Source organism: Carcharhinus amblyrhynchos, chromosome 8 (assembly GCF_965287045.1).
Source record: "Carcharhinus amblyrhynchos chromosome 8, sCarAmb.v2.hapA, whole genome shotgun sequence".
In the NCBI taxonomy this organism is placed as follows: Eukaryota; Metazoa; Chordata; class Chondrichthyes; order Carcharhiniformes; family Carcharhinidae; genus Carcharhinus; species Carcharhinus amblyrhynchos.
The window spans coordinates 125,604,494-125,628,806 of record NC_137331.1 but is presented as its reverse complement, the minus strand read 5'-3'; the positions used below and the strand labels follow the sequence as shown (position 1 = coordinate 125,628,806).

The following is a 24,313-nucleotide window of genomic DNA, read 5'->3' as shown; positions in this document are numbered from 1 at the left end:
GAACAATGATCTATTTGAGGTTGTGCGGTGTTTGAAGGCAAGAAGTGGGAGCAAGGGGATGGCCCTGGTGAGATGCTCATCTTCATCGGTGACATGTTGAAGGCTCTGGAGAAGATGTTGTAGTTTCTCCGTTCTGGAAAAGTACTGGACGACGAAGGGTACTCTCGTCCGCCATGTCCCGTGAGGAGGTCAGTGAGGTTTTTAGCTGTACTGTGTCGGAACTGTCGATTGACGAATTGAGTGTCAAGAAGCCAATTTTGTATCCATTTAGATACCTCACCTCACCATGAATCCTGTGAGATTTAACCTTATGCCACAACCTACTTTGTCAAAGGCCTTGCTAAAGTCCATGTCAACACCATCAACTGTACTGCCCTTATCTACCGTCTTGGTTACCCCTTCAAAAAACTCAAATCAAATTTGAGAGGCATGATTTTCCACTCACAAAGCCATGCTGACTGTCCCTAATCAGTCCTTGCGTCTCTAAAGGCCTGTAGATCCTGTCTCTCAAAATACCTTCCAACAATTTACCCACCACAGATGTGAGGCTCACTGGCCTGTAGTTCCCAGGCTTTTCCCTGCAGCCCTTTTTAAACAAAGGCACAACATTTGCCACCCTCCAATCTTCAGGCACCTCACCTGTGACTATCAATGATTCAAATATCTCGGCTTGGGGACCCACAATTTCCTCCCTAGCCTCCCACAATGGCCTGGGATACACTTCTTCAGGTCCCAGGGATTTATCTACCTTGATGCGCTTTAAGACTTCCAGCACCACCACCTCTATAATATGTACACTCCTCAAGACATCACTATTTATTTCCCCAAGTTCCCTTTGTTGCCTGATTACTGATCTACAACTAAGAACACGAAACAGGAGCAGCAAGCTGATGCCTGTCAATGCAATCGCGCTGCTCATAGTTTCCAACCCCACTTCCCTGCCCAATGCCCATATCCCTCGATTCTCTGCGTGTGCTGTGGGATATTGGCTCAAGTGTACACTACGGAGTGAGCTGAAATTGTGTTTGTAAATTGAATGCATGTCATTTATTGTGTCGTGCGTCTTTGACCAATTTGCCATGTTAAGTTTTGAATTGATTATGGCTGAAAGGACACAACCTCAGGAGGGGAAAAAAGTGAGGTTCATACAGAGAGAAGCTCTCAAACACTGCAATGGAACCAAATAAGTTGAAGAGCTATGTCAATAGAAAACACTGTCATTCTCCAGCAAGGATCCTGAGCATTTCAAACGCCTCTGCAAACAAAACAGAGGCAAAATTCTGGAGTCTCTGCAGATTTCAGAGAATCCCCAGGATGCAAGTTACCTGATCCTTGAGCTCAGAATTAAATTAAAGAATCTGCTCACAATTGCCACAATCCCAATTCAATGCTTGCAGGACAAGAATCTCCATGCCTTTCAGATTGTGCTTTTGCAATATCCTCACTGTTCCCCACAGCCTAACTCAATTCCCAACTCAGTGGGCATTTCAGTTGGAGAAAACGGGTGTGCCTCAATGTTTTACAGTATAGAGGTGGGCTGTGAACCACTGGTGTCATCCACACCCTAGGGAGTCAGCATCATTCAATACAGGCTGGTGGGGATGGAGAAATCTCTCTTCGTGAGGTTCAGTCTCAACATCCATCTCTAAACTTGTTCGTTGAGGTATTAGGCTGGGATTAATGGAACACGATTGGCCGTTGAGAAGCTAAACATCTGTCAGTGTTGTTACTGATATGAAAATGTATCCATGATCTTCACATCAGTTCACCGTTAGCAGCTTGGGTTGCTGTTAAAGTCCTAGAATGCAGGTCAGTGGGACTAGGCAAAAAAAAGGTTCGACACAGACAAGGTGGGCCAAAAGGCCTGTTTCTGAGCTGTAACTTTCTATGGTTCTAACCGTTAGTCATATAGCAAAGAGGCCCCTCGGTCCACCATATCTGTGCTGACCACCAAATACCAACTTATACTAATCCTGTTTACCAGCACATAGTCTATAGCCTGCTATGCCGTGGCAATTTAAGTGCTCATGCAGATGCTGCTTAAATGTTGAGAGTATCTGCCTCCACCACCTTCTCATCCGTTCCACATTTCCACCACACTCTGGATGAAAAAACATTCTCTCAGATCCCCTCTAAATCACTTGCTCCTTGTCTGCCTTTGCTCTCTGGTCTTAGTCATTTCTGTAATGGGAAAAGTTTCTTAGAATCTTAAAATTCTTAGAATTTTGCAAACCTCCTCTGCTCCAGGGGAAACCGTTTATTTATTAGTCACAAGTAGGCTTGTGTTCACACTGCAATTAAGTTATTGTGAAAATCCCCTAGTTGTCACACTCCGGTGCCTGTTTGGGTACATTGACCATGTTAAATTGTCCATCAATGCACCTAACCTGCACATCTTTGGACTGTGAGAGGAAACCAGACCACCCGGAGGAAACCCACACAGACAGAGGGAGAACGTACCAACTCCACACAGTGAAACAAGCTGGGAATCGAACGCTGGTGCTGTGAGGCAGCAGTGCTAACCACTGTGTCACCCCAGCCTATTCAGTCTCTCCTTACAGCTGTAGCTTTCCATCCCAGGTAAACATCCTAGTGAATCTCCTCTGCGCTCTCTCCAAAGCTTCCACATCCTTCCAATAGTGTGGCGACCAGAACTGCATATTATACTCCATCTTTGGCCTAACCAATGTTTGATAAAGTTTTATCAAGAGCTCCAGGTTTCTATATGCCCCAGATAGTGAGCATTCCATTTGCGTTCTACATCACACTATCTGACTGTGCTGCCACTTTTGAGGATGTATGGACTTGTACATCAAAGTCCCTTTGTTCCTCAATACTCCCTCGGGACCTATTGTTCATTGTGTATATCCTCTACCCATACTGGACCTCCCAAAATACAAAACTGCACACTTATCAGCATTAAATTCCATCTGCCATTGCTCTGCCTAACTCAAGAGTTGATCAATATCAGTCTGCAGCCTCAGACCATCCTCCAGAACCTGATGAAGTGTATCCCAGGACACTGTGGGAAGCCAGGGAGGAAATTGCGGGTCCCCGAGCAGAGATATTTGAATCATCGATAGTCACGGGTGAGGTGCCTGAAGATTGGAGAGTGGCAAATGTTGTGTCTTTGTTTAAAAAGGGCTGCAGGGAAAAGCCTGGGAACTACAGGCCAGTGAGCCTCACATCTGTGGTGGGTAAATTGTTGGAAGGTATTTTGAGAGACAGGATCTACAGGCATTTAGAGACGTAAGTACTGATTAGGGACAGTCAGCATGGCTTTGTGAGTGGAAAATCATGTCTCACAAATTTGATTGAGTTTTTTGAAGGGGTAACCAAGACGGTAGATGAGGGCACTGCAGATGATGTTGTCGACATGGACTTTAGCAAGGCCTTTGACAAGGTACCGCATGGTAGATTGATATTGGAATAGTGTAGGTTAGATGGGCTTTAGATTGGTTTCACAGGTCGGTGCAACATCGAGGGCCGAAGGGCCTGTACTGCATTGTAATGTTCTATGTTCTAAAGGTTGTTGCATAAGGTTAAATCTCACAGGATCCAGGGTGAGATATAAATGAATACAAAAGGTAGAGGGTTGTTTTTCAAACTTGAGGCCTGTGACCAGTGGAGTGCCTCAGGGTTCAGTGCTGGGTCCACTGTTATTTGTTATTTATATTAATGATTTGGATGAGAATATAGGAGGCATGGTTAGTAAGTTTGCAGATGACACCAAGATTAGTGGCATAGTGAACAGTGAAGAAAGTTATCTCCAATTGCAACGGGATCTTGATCAATTGGACCAGTGGGCTGACGAATGGCAGATGGAGTTTAATTTAGATAAATGCGAGGTGATGCATTTTGGTAGATTGAACCAGGACAGGACTTATTCAGTTAATGGTAGGGTATTGGGAAGAGTTACAGAATAAAGAGGTCTAGGGGTACATGTTCATAGCTCCTTGAAAGTGGAGTCACAGGTGGACAGAGTGGTGAAGAAGGCATTCGGCATGCTTGGTTTCATCAGTCAGAACATTGAATACAGGAGTTGGGACGTCTTGTTGAAGTTATATAACACATTGGTAAGGCCACACGTGGAATATTGTGTACGGTTCTGGTCACCCCATTGTAGAAAGAATATTATTAAACTAGAAAGAGTGCAGAAAAGATTTACTAGGATGCTACCGGGACTTGATGGATTGAGTTATAAGGAGAGGCTGGATAGACTGGGACTTTTTTCTCTGGAGTGTAGGAGGCTGAGGGGTGACCTTATAGAGGTCTATAAAATAATGAGGGGCACAGATCAGCTAGATAGTCAATATCTTTTCCCAAAGGTAGGGGAGTCTAAAACTAGAGGGCACAGGTTTAAGGTGAGAGGGGAGAGATGCAAAATTATCCAGAGGGGCAATTTTTTCACACAGAGGGTGGTGAGTGTCTGGAACAAGCTGCCAGAGGTAGTAGTAGAGGCGCGTACAATTTTGTCTTTTAAAAAGGATTTAGAAAATTACATGGGTAAGATGGGTATAGAGGGATATGGGCCAAATGTGGGCAATTGGGACAAGCTTAGGGGTTTAAAAAAAGGGCGGCATGGACAAGTTGGGCCGAAGGGCCTGTTTCCATGCTGTAAACCTCTATGAGTCTATGAGATGTTAAACTAATTGACCAATAGTTTCCTACATGTTGCCTCCCTCCCTTTTTGAATATAAGTGTTATATTACCAGTTTTCCAATCCTTCGGAACCATTCCAATCCAGGGAATTTTGGAATATTGTAACCAATGGATCCACTGTCTCCAACACCATTTCCTTTAAGGCCTCCGCATGTAGCCCAGAAGGCCCTAGAGACTTGCCTGCGTTCAATCCCAATGGTTTGTTCCGTACTTTTTCCCTAGTGATAATGATTGTTCTTAGTTCCTCTCTTTCTATAACCTCTGAATTTTCTGTTACTATTGGGATAATACTCGTGTCCTCTGCTGTGAAAACTGAGATAAAATATAGATTTAGTGTCTCCACTATTTCTGTATTCCCCACATTTAACTCCCCAGCCTCATTTTCCAAGGGACTAACATTCACTTTAGCTACTCTCTTCCTCTTTATAAACTTTCAAAGCTTTTGCTATCCTACTTTATATTTTGTGCTAGTTTTCTTTATCTTTGCTTTTTATTATTTTTTTTACTGACTCTTTGTTGATGTGTAAAAGTTTCCCAATCTTCCAGTGTGCCACTGGCCTTTGCAAAATGGTATGCTAAAGTTTATGTCTTTATCTTATCCTTAACTTCCGTGCTTTGCTATGGAAAGCTCTCGCCCCCCACCTCCCCCTCCCCGCCTTACAACCTTTCCGCCTCTCTGGAATATATTTCAGTTGGGAAGAATTGAATATCGCCTTAAATATCTGCCACTTTTTATCAGCTGTCCTGTAGTTGAGAATTCTGATTCATTCTAAATACCCAACACGAAGCTAATTAACAGCTAATGTTTTAATATGTGGGTTGAGAATAATACAAAATATTTAATTAATAATGTCTCTAAAAAATGAATTTGTGACATGCCAATAAAATGAATGATGTACTCACGAATGATACCAGCACAAATTATGCAACAAATTATGTATATCCAGGCTGGGGGATAATGCCATAAGATAAAAGTGCCTTCATTTGGTACTGGAGCCGGTTTAAACTGTTAGAGAAAAGCTGAATCATAAGAAGCCATTTTTGAGAGAGAGCTTCTGTAAAGCAGACAGATGAATAACAGATTTATATTTGAAGGTATCAAAGTATAATTGATTGAAGGGCATGCCATTGTTAGATTGATAGAACAGTGACTGAGTAGAATTAAGTGCTGGGCTGTTGTACTGTTTAATAAAATTGTTTTATTTCAATAACAACAATATGATTTTTACTTTCCTCGTTCTTTTTTATATCTTTCCTCACATCCTAATTTTGAAATAAAGTTAAAAACTGGTATTCCAAGTTTACCTTCTGGGATTTGGGGAATGTAGGAAATAGGAGCAGGAGGTGGCCATTCAGCCCTTCGAGCCTGTCCCACCATTCAATCTGATCACGGCTGATCATGTACTTTCAGCTTCCCACATTTAATATCAACAGGGTTATTAACACTCTTTTGAACAACATTTTGTTCTTCCACCTTTATTAATTATTTCTCTTGTACCTGCTCCTCATTGTGTCCAAAGCTATAAAGTGGTTTCTCCTTTTCAGTGTGCCAGTTCTAGAAAAGCCCAAGAATCTGAAATATTACCTTCTCTATTTTATCTGCGAGGCCAAAGATCCATGGTACGCACTGTCCTCGGCCCTGTATCACCCTGTGTAATGATGTCCGAGCGCTCTGAAGCCAGCTTCCCTGCCGAGCTTAGACTCCCCCCTCCCCACCCACACTGTTGCCTGGCGTATACCCCATGGCAAAGCCTTGACCAGAGTCCGCTAGCCACCCAATCAGCACCTTTTTTTATCATGCAGTATAAATTATTGTTCACTTTGAAATTTGATATTTTTGCATCTGTCCTAATGAGTCAGGTCTCTATTTTCAGAAATACCTTATCAATTATTCAGAAGAGTATTTATCTTTAATAAAGAATCTTTCAGTGCTATAAAGGTGAGGTGGATAAAATGGGCTTGATTTCTTTGGAAAAGGATGGAAATAACTGAAGGCTTGAATTTGAGCAAAAGCTGAGGTAAGTTAATTGTGAAGAATGACTGGAAACAAAAATCTTCCGAGAAAGATTTCAAATAAAAATTTGCATTGGTATTTAGCTCTTAGTGTAACGCCCAAGATCACATTGCATGGCCCTTCCCATTGACAGATTCCTATATAAACAGCTGCTTGCTTCTAAGATACTCACAGTAAAGGCATTTTTCTATCCTGCACCTATAAGATTCTCTTTGTTTTTGGTATCTGGAGTACTCAAGAGTTTTAAGGAGCATTTTTTAAAATAAATCTCAACAAATTGGCATGAGTCTGCAAAGTCATCAAGGCAGCATTGCTAGCAGCAACAGTGGAAGCAGTTTGGGGGTACAATGTGTGATACACAGTGAAAACCTGATCCTTTACTGCAATGAATGTGTGGATTGTGTGTGCCCTCGCTGCTTGGTGGGGAGCAAACACAAGACCCACACTTTCTCACCTTTTGAGGAAGCCTGTAAGGAACACAGAGTAAGTACCTGAACCTTCTCATACTCTTTACAATTGTGATGGATTTACAAGAACCAGGTGTGAGAAACAGACTGGGTATAGCGAGAAGGGATTGAACTGTAGAGCATACAAACTGGGGAAGTGATGATTTTTATGTGGGACAGCCTGTTGCTAAATCTTTCTTCACTCAGACTTGTATAAACAGGGTCATTAACAGATACTAGTGGGAAACACTAAACTCTCATATTTTCAATCTTTAAGTCCATATTGTCTGTTTTTTTTCTATTAATTTAAGACGAGATAAAAATTAGAGTAGCCTGTTCCTGATTTCTCCACCAGCTCTAAGTTTTAATTTAATGTGCCAATTTAATTAAAACATCAGGGAAAGGGGAAACGCAGACCCAGGTAATTAGTTTATAGTTGATGCGATAAACTGTTTGTGAAGGTCTAGTTGGTAAAGATGCCTAACGATGTGGGGGTTATGTGCTCATTCCGTTCTGCATTTGGGGTTGATGGGTCGACTGTTCATCAAACCCTTTGCCCGTTCCTTTCGGGCTTCCTTCTGATCCCAGAAGGACGGAATAAAGCCTGTAGCTTTTTGGAAATGTATCCTGAACACTTCTTTATATTTCTCCCCTGAGTATTGATAATTCACCATGTGAGAAACTTTACAGCAAGGCTGTTCCACCTTTTTGTTTCAGAAGTCCCTCTCCCATGTAATAAAATTTCTGTGGACCCTTGTAAGATAACACAATATATTTTCCTGTATAAAACGACTTAATTAAAAAAAAACTCCTTAAAACTCTTGAGTACTCCAGATACCAATAACAAAGAGAATCTTATAGGTGCAGGATAGAAAAATGCCTTTACTGTGAGTATCTCAGAAGCAAGCAGCTGTTTATGTAGGAACCTGTCAATGGGAAGGGCCATGCAATGTGATCTTGGGCGTTACACTAAGAGCTAAATACCAATGCAAATTTTTATTTGAAGATTTTTGTTTCCAGTCATTCTTCACAATTAACTTACCTCAGCTTTTGCTCAAATTCAAGCCTTCAGTTATTTCCATCCTTTTCCAAAGAAATCAAGCCCATTTTATCCACCTCACCTTTATAGCACTGAAAGATTCTTTATTAAAGATAAATACTCTTCTGAATAATTGATAAGGTATTTCTGAAAATAGAGACCTGACTCATTAGGACAGATGCAAAAATATCAAATTTCAAAGTGAACAATAATTTATACTGCATGATAAAAAAAGGTGCTGATTGGGTGGCTAGCGGACTCTGGTCAAGGCTTTGCCATGGAGTATACGCCAGGCAACAGTGTGGGTGGGGAGGGGGGAGTCTAAGCTCGGCAGGGAAGCTGGCTTCAGAGCGCTCGGACATCATTACACAGGGTGATACAGGGCCGAGGACAGTGCGTACCATGGATCTTTGGCCTCGCAGATAAAATAGAGAAGGTAATATTTCAGATTCTTGGGCTTTTCTAGAACTGGCACACTGAAAAGGAGAAACCACTTTATAGCTTTGGACACAATGAGGAGCAGGTACAAGAGAAATAATTAATAAAGGTGGAAGAACAAAATGTTGTTCAAAAGAGTGTTAATAACCCTGTTGATGTTAAATGTGGGAAGCTGAAAGTACATGATCAGCCGTGATCAGATTGAATGGTGGGACAGGCTCGAAGGGCTGAATGGCCACCTCCTGCTCCTATTTCCTACATTTCCCAAATCCCAGAAGGTAAACTTGGAATGCCAGTTGTTATCTCTTTATTATATACGTTATTAATCTTGGTTTATTTACTTAATGTGAAATTGTTGCTGATTCTATGTTCGATTGAGACTCGGGTGTAGGAAGTAGATTGAATCTGAGCTAACAAGTTTAAAGTAGAGTTTATTTATTAGTCACAAGTAAGGCTTACATTAACACTGCAATGAAGTTATTGTGAAATTCCCCTTGTTGCCACAATCCAGTGCCTGTTTGGGTCAATGCACCCGAACCAGCACGTCTTTCAGAATGTGGTAGGAAACCGGAGCACCCAGAGGAAACCCACGCCAACATGGGGAGAACATGCAAACTCCATGTAAACAGTGACTGGAGCTGGGAATCGAACCCAGGTCCCTGGTGCTGTGAAGCAGCAGTGCTAACCACTGTGCTACCGCGATGCACTAAGGCAGACTTTTGTCTGTTTCCATAGCAAGTAATTCCCAGAACAGGTTTCTGGTCCATCACCAGGGTCTTTTAGCTTGAGAGGCACCACTCCACATCAGGCTGTCCTGCTCCAACCACCAGCCATTCTGAGGGATTTGCAGGTTAACACACAGCCTGTTGACCGGCTTATGAACGTACCCTTCCTGGTCATCAAATCCTGGGATGGGACTCGAACCTGGAGTTTCTGGCTCAGAAGCAGGGATGCTAGCCACTGCACCACAGGGCTATCACAGTGCCACATCTAAGAACATAAGAACATAAGAAATAGGAGCAGGAGTAGGCCATCTGGCCCTTCGAGCCTGCCCCGCCATTCAATAAGATCATGGCTGATCTGTCGTGGCTCAGTTCCACTTTCCCGCCCTCTCCCCATAACCCTTAATCCCCTCTCTTATCAAAAACCCATCAACCCGCGTCTTAAAAATATTTAGCGAGGCAGCCTCCACCACTTCAACGGGCAGAGAATTCCAGAGATTCACCACCCTTTGAGTGAAGAAGTTCCTCCTCAACTCCGTTCTGAACCGCCCCCCCTTTATCTTGAGGCTGTGCCCCCTAGTCCTACTGTCTTTTTTGAGCGGGAAGAGTCTTTCCACCTCTATCCTATCCATCCCATTCATCATCTTATACGTCTCAATGAGATCTCCCCTCATTCTTCTAAACTCTAACGAGTACAAGCCTAGTTTATTCAGCCTCTCCTCATAGCTCAACCCCCTCAACTCCGGTATCAGCCTAGTAAACCTCCTCTGCACTCCCTCCAAGGCCAAAATATCCTTGCGCAGGTGCGGCGCCCAAAACTGCACACAGTACTCCAGCTGCGGCCTCACCAATGCCCTATACAGCTGCAGCAAGACCTCCCTACTTTTATATTCAATCCCCCTCGCTATGAAGGCCAGCATCCCATTCGCCTTCCTGACCACCTGCTGCACCTGCAGGCTGGGTTTTTGCGACTCATGCACAAGGACCCCGAGGTCCCTCTGCACCGTCGCCTGCTGCAGTTTTTCGCCACGTAAGTAATAGTCCTTCCTACCATTCTTCCTACCAAAGTGGACCACCTCACACTTGCCAACATTAAATTCCATTTGCCATTTCCTGGCCCATTCGCCCAGCCTATCTAGATCCTTCTGCAGACTCTCCACACCCTCCGCACAATTTGCCTTTCCCCCAATCTTGGTGTCATCAGCAAATTTCGACACCCTACACTCGGTTCCCTCCTCCAGATCATCTATATAAATGGTAAATAGCTGAGGCCCCAGCACCGACCCCTGGGGCACCCCACTAGTCACCATCCGCCAATCCGAATAGCACCCATTGACCCCCACTCTCTGCCTCCTATTTGACAACCAATCCTCTATCCACGCTAACACCCTACCCCCAACTCCATGTCCTCTGACCTTCTGCAGTAACCTCTTGTGAGGTACCTTATCAAACGCCTTCTGGATGGTAGATGCCAGGGATAGCGTATCCCATTTATTACACCCCATGAAGCTACCACCAGTTCAAATATAGATGCTCATATTTCTTATCCTACAACAACTAGCCTGAGATTGCTACTTAATTACAAGCCTCAAATTCTAGACCAGACCCCAAAGTCTCTGGAGGTGATCTTACCAAAAAAATTCAAACAAGCTTGAAAAACGGGAGAAATATATGTTGTTTTTTTGGGACGATTTAAAATCGAATCTTACCTGGCTTTGTCAAACAAATTAAGCCAAACTTGGTTTCCAGCAGAGGGAGTGGGCGGGAAGATCGCCTGAGAGCCAACTGATGGCAGGGGAAGGCGCCATTGCACATGCACAGAGCTCTATCACTGCCTCCCCCAGTTATAGCTAGCCTTCATGGCCAATCATCACCCCCTCCACCCTTAGGGCTCTGAAGTTGATCGATCCCCATTGCCTGGAGCGATTGCCAGCTCCTCCACCCTGATCACTGTTGCAGATTGGCAGCAATCCCATTCCCGTCCCCCATCCATTGTTCTTGCAGAGTGTGCAATGTTCCCCTCCCCCTGGTTCTGCCGGTGCCGGGCTAACACTGCCGAAGGAGCATCCTGGCCCACTAGGGGGCGTCTGGTTCTCCTGGCAAGGCCATCACGATTGGTGCCTGTTGATGGGGACCATACATAATCCTCACGGTGAGAACTTCACCAGCGTGGCCACGGAGGCAAGTGAGCCTTTACGATTGCGTCCTGGGCTCACTTGTAGTATTTAAGTGTTATTTATCATAGCTTTGAAATATTGAGATCAGCCTTGCGCCCGAAACTGGTAAGATAGCGGGAGGCGGGGAATCGGGCATGAACCCAATTTCTCGTCTTTCTCGTGATCATACCAGCTCGCCCCATCCATCGTCCGGCGGGGTGAGAGGGTAAGATCACCCACTCTGGGTCCAAAGACAGCTGATCCCTGGAAATGGATAGGGCCACAATTTGGGGAAGAACCCGGATCTGATGGAATTCTATATCCAAACGCCAGCATGGGGCAGAACCAGGGGGAGGGGAACACTGCACACTCTGCAAGAACAATGGATGGGGGACGGGAATGGGATTGCTGCCAATCTGCAATGGCGATCAGGGTAGAGGAGCTGGCAATCGCTCCAGGCAATGGGGATCGATCAACTTCAGAGCCCTAAGGGTGGAGGGGGTGATGATTGGCCATGAAGGCTAGCTATAACTGGGGGAGGCAGTGATAGAGCTCTGTGCATGTGCAATGGCGCCTTCCCCTGCCATCAGCTGGCTTTCAGGCGATCTTCCTGCCCACTCCCTCTGCTGGAAACCAAGTTTGGCTTAATTTGTTTGACAAAGCCAGGTAAGATTCGATTTAAAATCGCCCCAAAAAAACAACGTATATTTGTCCCGGTTTCCTTATCCTGCTGCCAGCTTTGGAAGTTATCCAATCAATTTCACTGAGCTTGTGAGCGAATCGACCCTGTGCAACAAATGTGAGGAAATGCATTTTGGAAGATCTAATACAGATAGGAAATATACAGAACCCTTAAGAGTATTGATAGGCAGAGGGATCTGGGTGTACAGGTACACAGGTCACTAAAAGTGGCAACGCAGGTGGAGAAGGTAGTCAAGAAGGCATACGGCATGCTTGCCTTCATCGGCCAGGGCATTGAGTTTAAAAACTGGCAAGTCATGTTGCAGCTTTATAGAACCTTAGTGAGGCCGCACTTGGAATATAGTGTTCAATTCTGGTCACCACACTACCAGAAGGATGTGGAGGCTTTGGAGAGGGTACAGAAAAGATTTACCAGGATGTTGCCTGGTATGGAGGGCATTAGCTATGAGGAGAGGTTGGAGAAACTTGGTTTGTTCTCACTGGAGCGACGGAGGTTGAGGGGAGACCTGATAGAAATCTACAAGATTATGAGAGGCATGGACAGAGTGGATAGTCAGAAGGTTTTACCCAGGGTGGAAGAGTCAATTACTAGGGGGCACAGGTTTAAGGTGTGAGAGGCAAGGTTTAAAGAAGATGAATGAGGCAGATTTTTTACACAGAGGGTGATGGAAACAGTTGCCGGGGGAGGTAGTGGAAGTGGATACGGTAGCGGCTTTTATGGGGCGTCTTGACAAATAGATGAATAGGATGGGAATAGAGGGATATGGTCCCCGGAAGGGTAGGGGGTTTTAGTTCAGTTGGGCAGTATGGTCAATGCAGGCTTGGAGGGCTGAAGGGCCTGTTCCTGTGCTGTAGTTTTTTATGGTCTTTGTTGGAACCTATCTATGCTTAGAAGACCTCAAAAATGCTGGAAGGAAAGGCAATCGGGTTCAGAGGGAACCCCCTTTTCCCTGGGAGGAATTTTTAGACAGCTGTCTGATGTTTCTGCAGATCTCTCCTTGGACAAACTACTTTTTGCTACTTGATTAGGGTGGGTTCTGTGGGGGTGTCTCCACATGCTGTGTGTGTCAGTAATTGTGATCCTGAAATTTCTCTGTGCTTCCAGCTCCTTATCAGGATCAGCGGGAATAGATACATGTCTTCCTAATGCAGTCATTAGGGTCAGTTCTGCAAATCCATACTTCCAGCTCAACAAGCTGTTTCCATGTGTGAAACCCGATTCAAGGGCAAAGCTCCTGCCCAGAGTGCAGGGCATGAATTACCCTGATATTCCTGACAGTGGGAACAACACAACCCAAAAAGTAAAACGAACTGACACATCAAAGAGAGCAATTTCTCATGGTCCTTTCAGTTTCTTTTGGTGTGAAGGTCTCCTATCATTGGGCAACCAAACACCTGCTCTGAAACCTCCCTCGACGTCTATCCTGTTTCCACACCACCCCCCCACCCCACCCCCCCAACGCTGACACGATAGTTAAGAAAAACCCACCAACGCCTCTACTTTCTCAGAAGACCAAGGAAATTTGGCATGTCAGTCACTAAATTTCACAGATGCACCATAGAAAGCATAGTGTACACTGAGGCACTAAACAGGTATTTTGTGTCAGTCTTCACAGTGGAAGATATAAATAACATGCCAAAAATTGATCAGATGAAGGTTATGGCAGGTGAGAACCTAGAAATTATCATTATCACGAAAGAGGTAGTGTTGGGCAAGTTAATGGGGCTAAAGGTAGACAAGTCTCCTGGCCCAGATGGAATGCATCCCAGGGTACTAAAAGAGATGGCGGGGGAAATAGTAAATGCACTAATTTACCAAAATTCACTGGACTCTGGGGTGGTTCCCACAGATTGGAAAACAGCAAATGTGACGTCACTGTTTAAAAAAGGAGGTAGACAAAAGGCAGGTAACTATAGGCCGGTTAGCTTAACTTCTGTAGTAGGGAAAATGCTTGAATCTATCATCAAGGAAGAAATAGCGAGACATCTGGATATAAATTGTCCCATTGGGAAGACACAGCATGGGTGCATGAAGGGCAGGTCATGTTTGAATAATTTTGGTGGAATTCTTTGACAACATTACATGTGCAGTGGATAATGGGGAACCTGTGGATGTGGTGTATCTGGATTTCCAGAAGGCATTTGACAAGGTGCCGCACCAAAGACTGCGACATAAGATAAAGGTGCACTGTGTTACGGGTCATGTACTAACATGGATAGAGGATTGGTTAACTAACAGAAAGCAAAGAGTGGGGGTAAATAGGTGTTTTTCTGGATGGCGATCAGTGACTAGTGGTGTGCCTCTGGGATCAGTGTTGGGACTGCAATTGTTTACAATTTACATCGATGATTTGGAGTTGGGGACCAAGTGGAGTGTGTCAAAATTCACAGATGACATTTGTGACATTAAGATGTGTGGAAGAGCAAAGTGTGCAGAGGATGTTGAAAGTCTGCACAGGGATATAGGTAGTCTAAGTGAGTGGGTGAGCGTCTGGCAGATGGAGTACAATGTTGGTAAATGTGAGGTCATCCATTTTGGTAGGAATAACAGCAAAATGGACTATTATTTAAATGGTAAAAAATTGCAGCATGCTGCTGTGCAGAGGGACCTGGGTGTCCTTGTGCAGGAATCTCAAGGAGTTGGTTTGTAGGTGCAGCAGGTAATTAAGAAGCAAATGGAATTTTGTCCTTCATTGCTAGAGAGATGGAGTTTAAAAACAGTGAGATTATGTTGCAGCTGTATAAGGTGCTGGTGAGGCCACACCTTATTTATTCTTTCTGGCTGTATAAGAACATAAGAACCAGGAGCAGGAGTAGGCCATCTGGCCCCTCGAGCCCTCTCCGCCATTCAATAAGGTCATGGCTGATCTTTTCGTAGGCTCAGCTCCACTTATCCACCCGCTCACCATAACCCTTAATTCCTTTACTGTTCAAAAATTTATCTATCTTTGCCTTAAAAACATTCAATGAGGTAGCCTCAACTGCTTCACTGGGCAGGGAATTCCACAGATTCACACCCTTTGTGTGAAGAAGTTCCTCCTCAACTCAGTGCTAAATCTGCTCCACCTTATTTTGAGGCCATGCCCCCTAGTTCCAGTTTCACCCGCCAGTGGAAACAACTTCTCTGCTTCTATCTTATCTATTCCCTTCATAATCTTATTCTTCTGAATTCCAATGAGTATAGCCCCTGTCTACTCAGTCTCTCCTCATAAGCCAACCCTCTCAACTCCGGAATCAACCTAGTGAATCTCCTCTGCACTTCCTCCTGTAAGAAGTCTCACAACACCAGGTTAAAGTCCAACAGGTTTATTTGGTAGCGCAAGCTTTCAGAGTCTCACTTCTTCAGATGAGTGAGGGATTGTGTTCACAAACAGGGCATATACAGACACAAACTCAATTTACAAGATAATGGTTGGAACGCGCGTCTTTACAGGTAATCAAGTCTTAAAGATACAGACAGTGTGAGTGGAGAGAGGGTTAAGCACAGGTTAAGGAGATGGGTATTGTCTCCAGACAGGACAGTTAGTGAGGTTTTGCAGGCAACTCACTGACCTCCTCAGAAGACAAACACGGGACACAGTGGACAGAGTACCCTTCGTCGTCCAGTACTTCCCCAGAGCAGAGAAGCTACGATGTCTTCTCCAAAGCCTTCAATGTGTCATTGATGAAGACGAACATCTCACCAAAGCCATCTTCACATCCCCCCTTCTTGCCTTCAAACAATCGCACAACCTCAAACAGACCATTGTCTGCAGCAAACTACCCAGCCTTCAGGAGAACAGTGACCACAATACCTCACAATCCTGCCACAGCAACCTCTGCAAGACATGCCGGATCATCGACACGGATACCACCATCTCCCGTGAGAATACCATCCACCAGGTACATGGTAAATACTCTTACAACTCGGCCAACATTGTCTACCTGATACGCTGCAGGAAAGGATGTCCCGAAGCATGGTACACTGGGGAGACCATGCAGACGCTACGACAACGGATGAATGAACACCGCTCGACAATCACCAGGCAAGACTGTTCCCTTCCTGTTGGCGAACACTTCAGTGGTCATGGGCATTCGGCCTCTGACCTTTGGGTAAACGTTCTCCAAGGCGGCCTTCACGACACACGACAGCGCAGAGTCGCTGAGCAGAGACCGATAGCCAAGTTCCGCACACATGAGGACGGCCTCAACCGGGATCTTGGATTCATGTCGCACTATCTGTAACCCCCGTGACTTGCCTGGGTTTGCAAAACCTCACTAACTGTCCTGTCTGGAGACAATACACATCTCTTTAACCTGGGCTTAACCCTCTCTCCACTCACACTGTCTGTACCTTTAAGACTTGATTACCTGTAAAGACTCGCAGTCCAATCATTATCTTGTAAATTGAGTTTGTGTCTATGTATTGCCCTGTTTTATGAATACAACTCCTCGCTCACCTGAAGAAGCAGCGAGACCCCAAAAGCTTGTGCTACCAAATAAACCTGTTGGACTTTAATCTGGTGTTGTGAGACTTCTTACTGTGCTTACCCCAATGCTGGTGTCTCCACATCATGGCTCCCTCCAGTGCCAGTATATCCTTTCTCAAATAAGGAGACCAAAACTGTACACAGTACTCCAGGTGTGGCCTCACCAGCACCTGAAACAGCTGGAACATAATCTCACTGTTTTTAAACTCCATCCCTCTAGCAATGAGGGACAAAATTCTATTTGCTTTCTATCACAAGTATCACAGCTTGGTATGGGCTCCTGCTCTGCCCAAGATCGTAAGAAACTAGAAAAGGTTATGAATGTAGCCCCAGTCCATCATGCAAACCAGCCTCCCATCCATTGACTCTGTCTACACTTCCCACTGCCTCGGCAAAGCAGCCAGTATAATTAAGGATCTCACACACCCCGGACATTCTCTCTTCCACCTTCTTCCGTCGGGAAAAAGATACAAAAGTCTGAGGTCCCGTACCAACCAACTCAAGAACAGCTTCTTCCCTGCTGCTGTCAGACTTTTCAATGGATCTACCTCACATTAAGTTGCTCTTTCTCTACACCCTAGCTATGACTGTAACACTGCATTCTGCACTCTCCCGTTTCCTTCTCTAAGCTTTGTCTGTGTAGCGCAAGAAACAATACTTTTCACTGTTACATACATAGAATAGAACATAAAAACCCTACAGTGCAGAAAGAGGCCATTTGGCCCATCGAGTCTGCACCAATCACAATCCCACCCAGGCCCTACCCCCATATCCCTACATATTTACCCATTAATATCCCTAATCTACACATTTCAGGACACTAAGGGGCAATTTTTTAGCATGGCCAATCAACCTAACCCGCACATCTTTGGACTGTGGGAGGAAACTGGAGCACTGGGAGGAAACCCACGCAGACACGAGGAGAATGTGCAAACTCCACACAGACAGTGACCCGAGCCAGGAATTGAACCCAGGTTCCTGGAGCTGTGAAGCAGCTGTGCTAACCCACTGTGTGTGACAATAATAAATCAAATTAAAAATTTATTAGTTCAAAATAAATTAGAATTTTGAGCCATTGCCATCAGCTATTTTCTTTCAAACAGAAGCAAGAAAACAGGTTTGCTTTCACCCTGCGGATTTAATAATCGCACTGAAAATTGCAGCAAGTATAAATTTCCTTGTGTAATGAGGGTGTTGCCTACTGTACTTTCTTTGAACTCCCTCTTGTCATTAAGCATGTAGCCATCAGGTTCATGAGTTCAGATCACTATTGTGCCACTCCAATCCTCAACTTTTCTTTAATGTCATTTTATTTTCTTTGAGTGCTGCAGATGAATGTAAAGCATATTGGTTTAATAGTTATTGAATGAATCCCAACTCTAACACCCCCCCCCGAACCTGTTTACAATGTAACAGGAGGTGGGAGAAAGGTGTTGGACAGGGTCTCGGGCGGTATTCCCACTCTCAGTTCCTTAATTGGCCTCCTAAAGTCTGTGTTTCAATAACTCAACAAAAGATATATTGGGAATTAGGAATCTACTGATGGCCATGAAACCGTTGATTGTTGGAAAAACCCATCTGGTTCACTAATGTCCTTTAGGGAAGGAAATCTGCCATCCTTACCTGGTCTGGCCGACCTGTTACTCCAGAGCCACAACAAGGTGGTTGACTCAACTGCCCTCCAAGGGCAATTAGGGATGGGCAATAAATGCCGGCCAGCCAGCAATGCCCATGTCCCAGGAGTGAATTAAAAAAACAGGACAGCAGGAGGGGTTGAGAGACGGGGAGAGAGGGGGTCAAAACTTGGCAGATCATCTTGATTGGGCTTCAGGTGGGGAAGGTTGGGGGGTATGCTAGGCAGTGGACAGCTCCATCACCGGTCACTGTTCTAGAGTGCCCACAACCCCCCCACACCGCACGCTCCACCCCCCCACCCCACCCTTGCCTCCTTCCCATCCCCAAAGGGTTGACTCCTCCAGAGTTCTCAAATTCCTGCTCCTAGTTCTTATGTTCTTATGACACAAAGGAAGGTTGTGATGAGAACTTAAGGAATCTGCAAAGCGAGTTAGACAGGTTAATAAACAGGAAAAGCATCTTGAAGGGAATTGCTTGATAGAGCAGACGCAGCACGGTTTCATTAAAGGGAAGTCGTGTCTGACAAATTTACTGGAGTTCTATGAGGATGTGTCTAGGGTGGTGGATAGAGGAGAGCCGGTGGATGTGGTCTTTCTAGATTTTCAGAAGGCGTTTGACAAGGTACCTCACAAGAGGTTATTGCAGAAGGTTGAGGGACATGGAGTTGGGGGTAGGGTGTTAGCGTGGATAGAGGATTGGTTGTCAAATAGGAGGCAGAGAGTGGGGGTCAATGGGTGCTATTCGGATTGGCGGATGGTGACTAGTGGAGTGCCCCAGGGGTCGGTGCTGGGGCCTCAGCTTTTTACCATTTATATAGATGATCTGGAGGAGGGAACCGAGTGTAGGGTGTCGAAATTTGCTGATGACACCAAGATTGGGGGAACGGCAAATTGTGCGGAGGGTGTGGAGAGTCTGCAGAAGGATCTAGATAGGCTGGCCGAATGGGCCAGGAAATGGCAAATGGAATTTAATGTTGGCAAGTGTGAGGTGGTCCACTTTGGTAGGAAGAATGGTAGGAAGGACTATTACTTACGGGGCGAAAAACTGCAGCAGGCGACGGTGCAGAGGGACCTCGGGGTCCTTGTGCATGAGTCGCAAAAACCCAGCTTGCAGGTGCAGCGGGTGGTCAGGAAGGCGAATGGGATGCTGGCCTTCATAGCGAGGGGGATTGAATATAAAAGTAGGGAGGTCTTGCTGCAGCTGTATAGGGCATTGGTGAGGCCGCAGCTGGAGTACTGTGTGCAGTTTTGGGCGCCGCACCTGCGCAAAGATATTTTGGCCTTGGAGGGAGTGCAGAGGAGGTTTACTAGGCTGATACTGGAGTTGAGGGGGTTGAGCTATGAGGAGAGGCTGAATAAACTGGGCTTGTACTCGTTAGAGTTTAGAAGAATGAGGGGAGATCTCATTGAGACGTATAAGATGATGAATGGGATAGATAGGATAGAGGTGGAAAGACTCTTCCCGCTCAAAAAAGACAGTAGGACTAGGGGGCACAGCCTCAAGATAAAAGGGAGGCGGTTTAGAACGGAGTTGAGGAGGAACTTCTTCACTCAAAGGGTGGTGAATCTCTGGAATTCTCTGCCCGTTGAAGTGGTGGAGGCTGCCTCGCTAAATATTTTTAAGACGCGGGTTGATGGGTTTTTGATAAGAGAGGGGATTAAGGGTTATGGGGAGAGGGTGGGAAAGTGGAACTGAGCCACGACAGATCAGCCATGATCTTATTGAATGGCGGGGCAGGCTCGAAGGGCTGGATGGCCTACTCCTGCTCCTATTTCTTATGTTCTTATGAAAAGCACTGGCAGATGGAGCATAATGTGGGAAAATGTGAACTTGTCCACTTTGGCAGGGAGAATAGAAAAGCAGAATATTATTTAAATGGAGAGAGATTACAGAACTCTGGTATAGAGACGTCTGGGTATTCTGGTACATTAATCACAAAAAGTTAGTTTGCAGGTTAGAGTAAGTGATTATAAAGGCAAATGGAATGTTGGCATTTTTTTGCGAGGAATGGAAACTGGAAGTAGGGATGTTTTGCTGTCCAGCTGGAGTATTGTGTATAGTTTTGGTTCCCTTATTTAAGCAAGGATATAAAAGTGTTAGAAACAGTTCAGAGCAAAGTTCACCTGACAGGGGATGGGGAAGTTATCTTATGAGGAAAGGTCTGATAGGCTGGGCCTACACCAATGGGAATTGAGAAGAATAAGAAGTGATCTTATTGGAAGGCTGGAGAATCTGAGGGCACTTGACAGGGTGGATGCTGAGGCGATGTTTCCCCTTGTGGGAGAGACTAGAAACAGGGGACACAGTTTAAAGATAAGGGGTCTTCCATGTAAAATGTAGAGGAGGAAAAAAATGGTCTGATAAGGTCTTGTCTATGGAGCTCTCTTCCCCAGAAAGCAGTGAAGGCCGAGTCGCTGGATATTTTTGAGGCAGAGGTAGATGGGTCCTTGATGAACAAGTGAGTCCAAGGTTATCGGAGGGATGGTTAGTCATAAGTGTGAAGTTGAGGCCACATTCAGAGCAGCCATAATCTTACCAGAGAGTGTGGCATGCTGTATGGGACTGAGTGGCCTATTGCTGTTCCTAATTCATAGATATATATATACGTTCCTACGTGCCTTACTGAATATTTTTTGAAATTAGTTAATGAGATGTGGATGCCGCTGGCTAGGCCAGCATTTGTTACACTCCTTAATTGCCCTCGAGAAGGTGGTGGTGAACCACTTTCTGGAACTATTGCAATCTACGGTGTAAGTACACTTACAATGCCAGGATTTTAACTCAATGACAGTGAAGGGATGGTGATATCATTCCAAGTCAGGATGGTGTGTGTCTTGGAGGGGAACTCGCAGTTGATCTTATTCCTACATATCTGCTGCCCTTGTCCTTCTAGGTGGTAGAGGTCACGGGTTTGGAAGGTGCTATTGAATAAGACTTGGCACATCGATGCTGTGCATTGGTGGTGGAGGGGACAAAAGTTTAAGTTGATGGTTGAGGTGAGACTGCCTTGTCCAGGATGGTGTCAAACATTTTCACTGGAGGCTGAGGGGAGACCTGATAGAGGTCTACAAAATGATGGAAGGCATAGATAGGGTGGAGAGTCAGAGGCTTTTTCCCCAGGGTGGAAGTGTCAATTACAGATGGGTACGGGTTCAAGGTGAGAGGGGGAAAGTTTAAGGGGGATGTGGGGGGGAATGTTTTTCACACAGGGTGGCGGGTGCCTGGAATGCGCTGCTAGAGGAGGTGCTGGAAACAGACATATTAGCAACATTTAGGAGGCATCTGGGTGGATACATGAATATGGAGGGAATAGAGGGATACGGATGGAGAAAGGGCAGAAGGTTTTGTTTAGTGTAGTTAGGGCATCATGATCAGCATGGGCCTGGAGGGCCGAAGGGCCTGTCCCTGCGCCGGACTGTTCTTTGTTCTTGAGTGTCGTTGGAGCTGCACTCATCCAGGAACATGGGGAGAATTCCTGACTTGTGCCTTGTAGATGATGGACAGAACATAGAACATAGAACAGTACAGCACAGTACAGGCCCTTCGACCCTCGATGTTGTGCTAAGCTTTGTCCAAAACCAAGATCAAGCTATCCCACTCCCTATCATTCTGGAGTGCTCCATGTGCCTATCCAATAAACGCTTGAAAGTTCCCAAAGTGTCCGACTCCACTATCACAGCAGGCAGTGCATTCCACACCCCAACCACTCTCTGAGTAAAGAATCTACCTCGGACATCCCTCCTGTATCTCCCACCGTGAACCGTATAGTTATGCCCCCTAGTAACAGCTACATCCACCCAAGGAAATAGTCTCTGAACATCCACTCTATCAATCCCCCTCATCATCTTATAAACCTCTATTAAGTCGCCTCTCATCCTCCTCCGCTCCAAAGAGAAAAGCCCCAGCTCCCTCATCCTTTTCTCGTAAGACCTACCCTCCAAACCAGGCAGCATCCTGGTAAATCTCCTCTGCACTCTCTCCAATGCTTCCACATCCTTCTTATAGTGAGGTGACCAGTTGTACAAGACATTGGTAAGGCCACACTTGGAGTGCTATGTACAGTTCTGGTCACCCTATTATAGAAAGGATATTATTAAACTAGAAAGAGCACCAAAAAGATTTACTAGGATGCTACCGGGACTTGCTGGATAGATTGGGACTCTTTTCTCTGGAGCATAGAAGGCTGTTATAGAGGTCTATAAAATATTGAGAGGCACAGATCAGCTAGATAGTCAATACCTTTTCCCATAGGTAGGGGAATCTAAAACTTGAGGGCATAGGTTTAAGGTGAGAGGTAAAAAAGTGTCCAGAGGGACAATTTTTTCACACAGAGGGTGGTGAGTGTCTGGAACAAGCTGCCAGAGGTAATAATAGAGATGGGTACAATTCTGTCTTTTAAAAAGCATTTAGATAGTTACATGGGGATAAGATGGTATAAAGGGATATGGGCCAAATGTGGGCAATTGGGATTAGCTTAGGGGTTTAAAAAAAGGGGCGGCATGGACAAGTTGGGCCGAAGGGCCTGTTTCCATGCTGTAAACCTCTATGAGTCTGGCTCTATGACTTTGGGGAACGCCCAGCCTCAGGCACGCTCTTGGGAGCCACAACACTTAATGGTTGGTCTAGTTCTTTTCTGAAACGTATACAGTAACTCTTCACTTTATACAGTGCTGGAAACGCACAGTAAATCAGGCCATATGTTGGGGGAGGAATGTAATTTTCAAAGTTGTTGAGCTGTGTTGGTAACCCCACCTTCCTCACACTCTCCATGCTGCTGGGGCTACTGAGTGTCTTGAGCACATTTTTGTTCTCATTTCATTTTGCTTATTGTTCAACCCATCCTAGTTACAGATTACGAGGAAAGTGAAGGATCTGAAGAAGGGTCATGACCGAATGAAAAAGGAGATGGGCAGGATTCCCCTCACGTTACAGGACATTGAAGTAAGCACATTCCGATCAACTTTCTCGGCTGTTCAGGTGGTACCTGTGGAGAGGAACATGAGTTAATGGGTGAGATTTTCCAGCCCCAACAGGCATCGTTGTGGGCAGGGTCGGAAAACCTGGGGAACTGTCAAAAGTCAACGGCTCTCCAAATTTTCCTGTACAGCCCCACACAATGCCCACTGATGATGAGCTGGAAAATCCAATCCGTCTATCCTTTCCTTGTCAGTTATATCACATGATATCACATGGCCTTCATAGCGAGGGGGATTGAATATAAAAGTAGGGAGGTCTTGCTGCGGCTGTATAGGGCATTGGTGAGGCCGCAGCTGGAGTACTGTGTGCAGTTTTGGACGCCGCACCTGCGCAAGGATATTTTGGCCCTGGAGGGAGTGCAGAGGAGGTTTACTAGGCTGATACCGGAGTTGAGGGGATTGAGCTATGAGGAGAGGCTGAATAAACTAGGCTTGTACTTGTTAGAGTTTAGAAGAATGAGGGGAGATCTCATTGAGACATATAGGATGATGAATGGGATGGATAGGATAGAGGTGGAGAGACTCTTCCCGCTCAAAAAAGACAGTAGGACTAGGGGGCACAGCCTCAAGATAAAGGGGAGGCGGTTTAGAACGGAGTTGAGGAGGAACTTCTTCACTCAAAGGGTGGTGAATCTCTGGAATTCTCTGCCCGTTGAAGTGGTGGAGGCTGCCTCGCTCAATATTTTTAAGACGCGGGTTGATAGGTTTTTGATAGGCAAGGGCATTAAGGGTTATGGGGAGAGGGCGGGAAAGTGGAACTGAGCCACGACAGATCAGCCATGATCTAATTGAATGGCGGGGCAGGCTCGAAGGGCTAGATGGCCTACTCCTGCTCCTATTTCTTATGTTCTTATGTTCTTATGATGCTAAGAACATAAACTGAATTCCCCCTCACCTAACCACCAGAGATGGCATAATGGCCATATTAATAAGCAATTAATATCACAAAGGGAACAGGGGGATCAAGATAACACAAGATAGATAAATGATATTGCTTGTCCTGGCCAATGCCCTGTATTCAAACCTGTTGTAACCAGCATTTTGTGAGTTGCTA

The 24,313-nt window shown here is 45.3% G+C and overlaps 1 protein-coding gene across 1 annotated transcript in view; it reads left to right on the top strand.

Moving 5' to 3' along the window:
* The first annotated feature begins 6,925 nt into the window (after positions 1-6,925).
* Positions 6,926-24,313, top strand: part of LOC145347104 (E3 ubiquitin-protein ligase TRIM21-like) — a 28,785-nt gene continuing 11,397 nt past the window's right edge. Inside the window, exons 1-2 of the mRNA XM_080195019.1 lie at positions 6,926-7,159; positions 23,129-23,224. Of these exons, the coding sequence (XP_080051145.1) occupies positions 6,959-7,159; positions 23,129-23,224 (297 nt within the window). The 5' untranslated portion in view covers positions 6,926-6,958. The remainder of the gene's footprint in view (positions 7,160-23,128; positions 23,225-24,313) is intronic.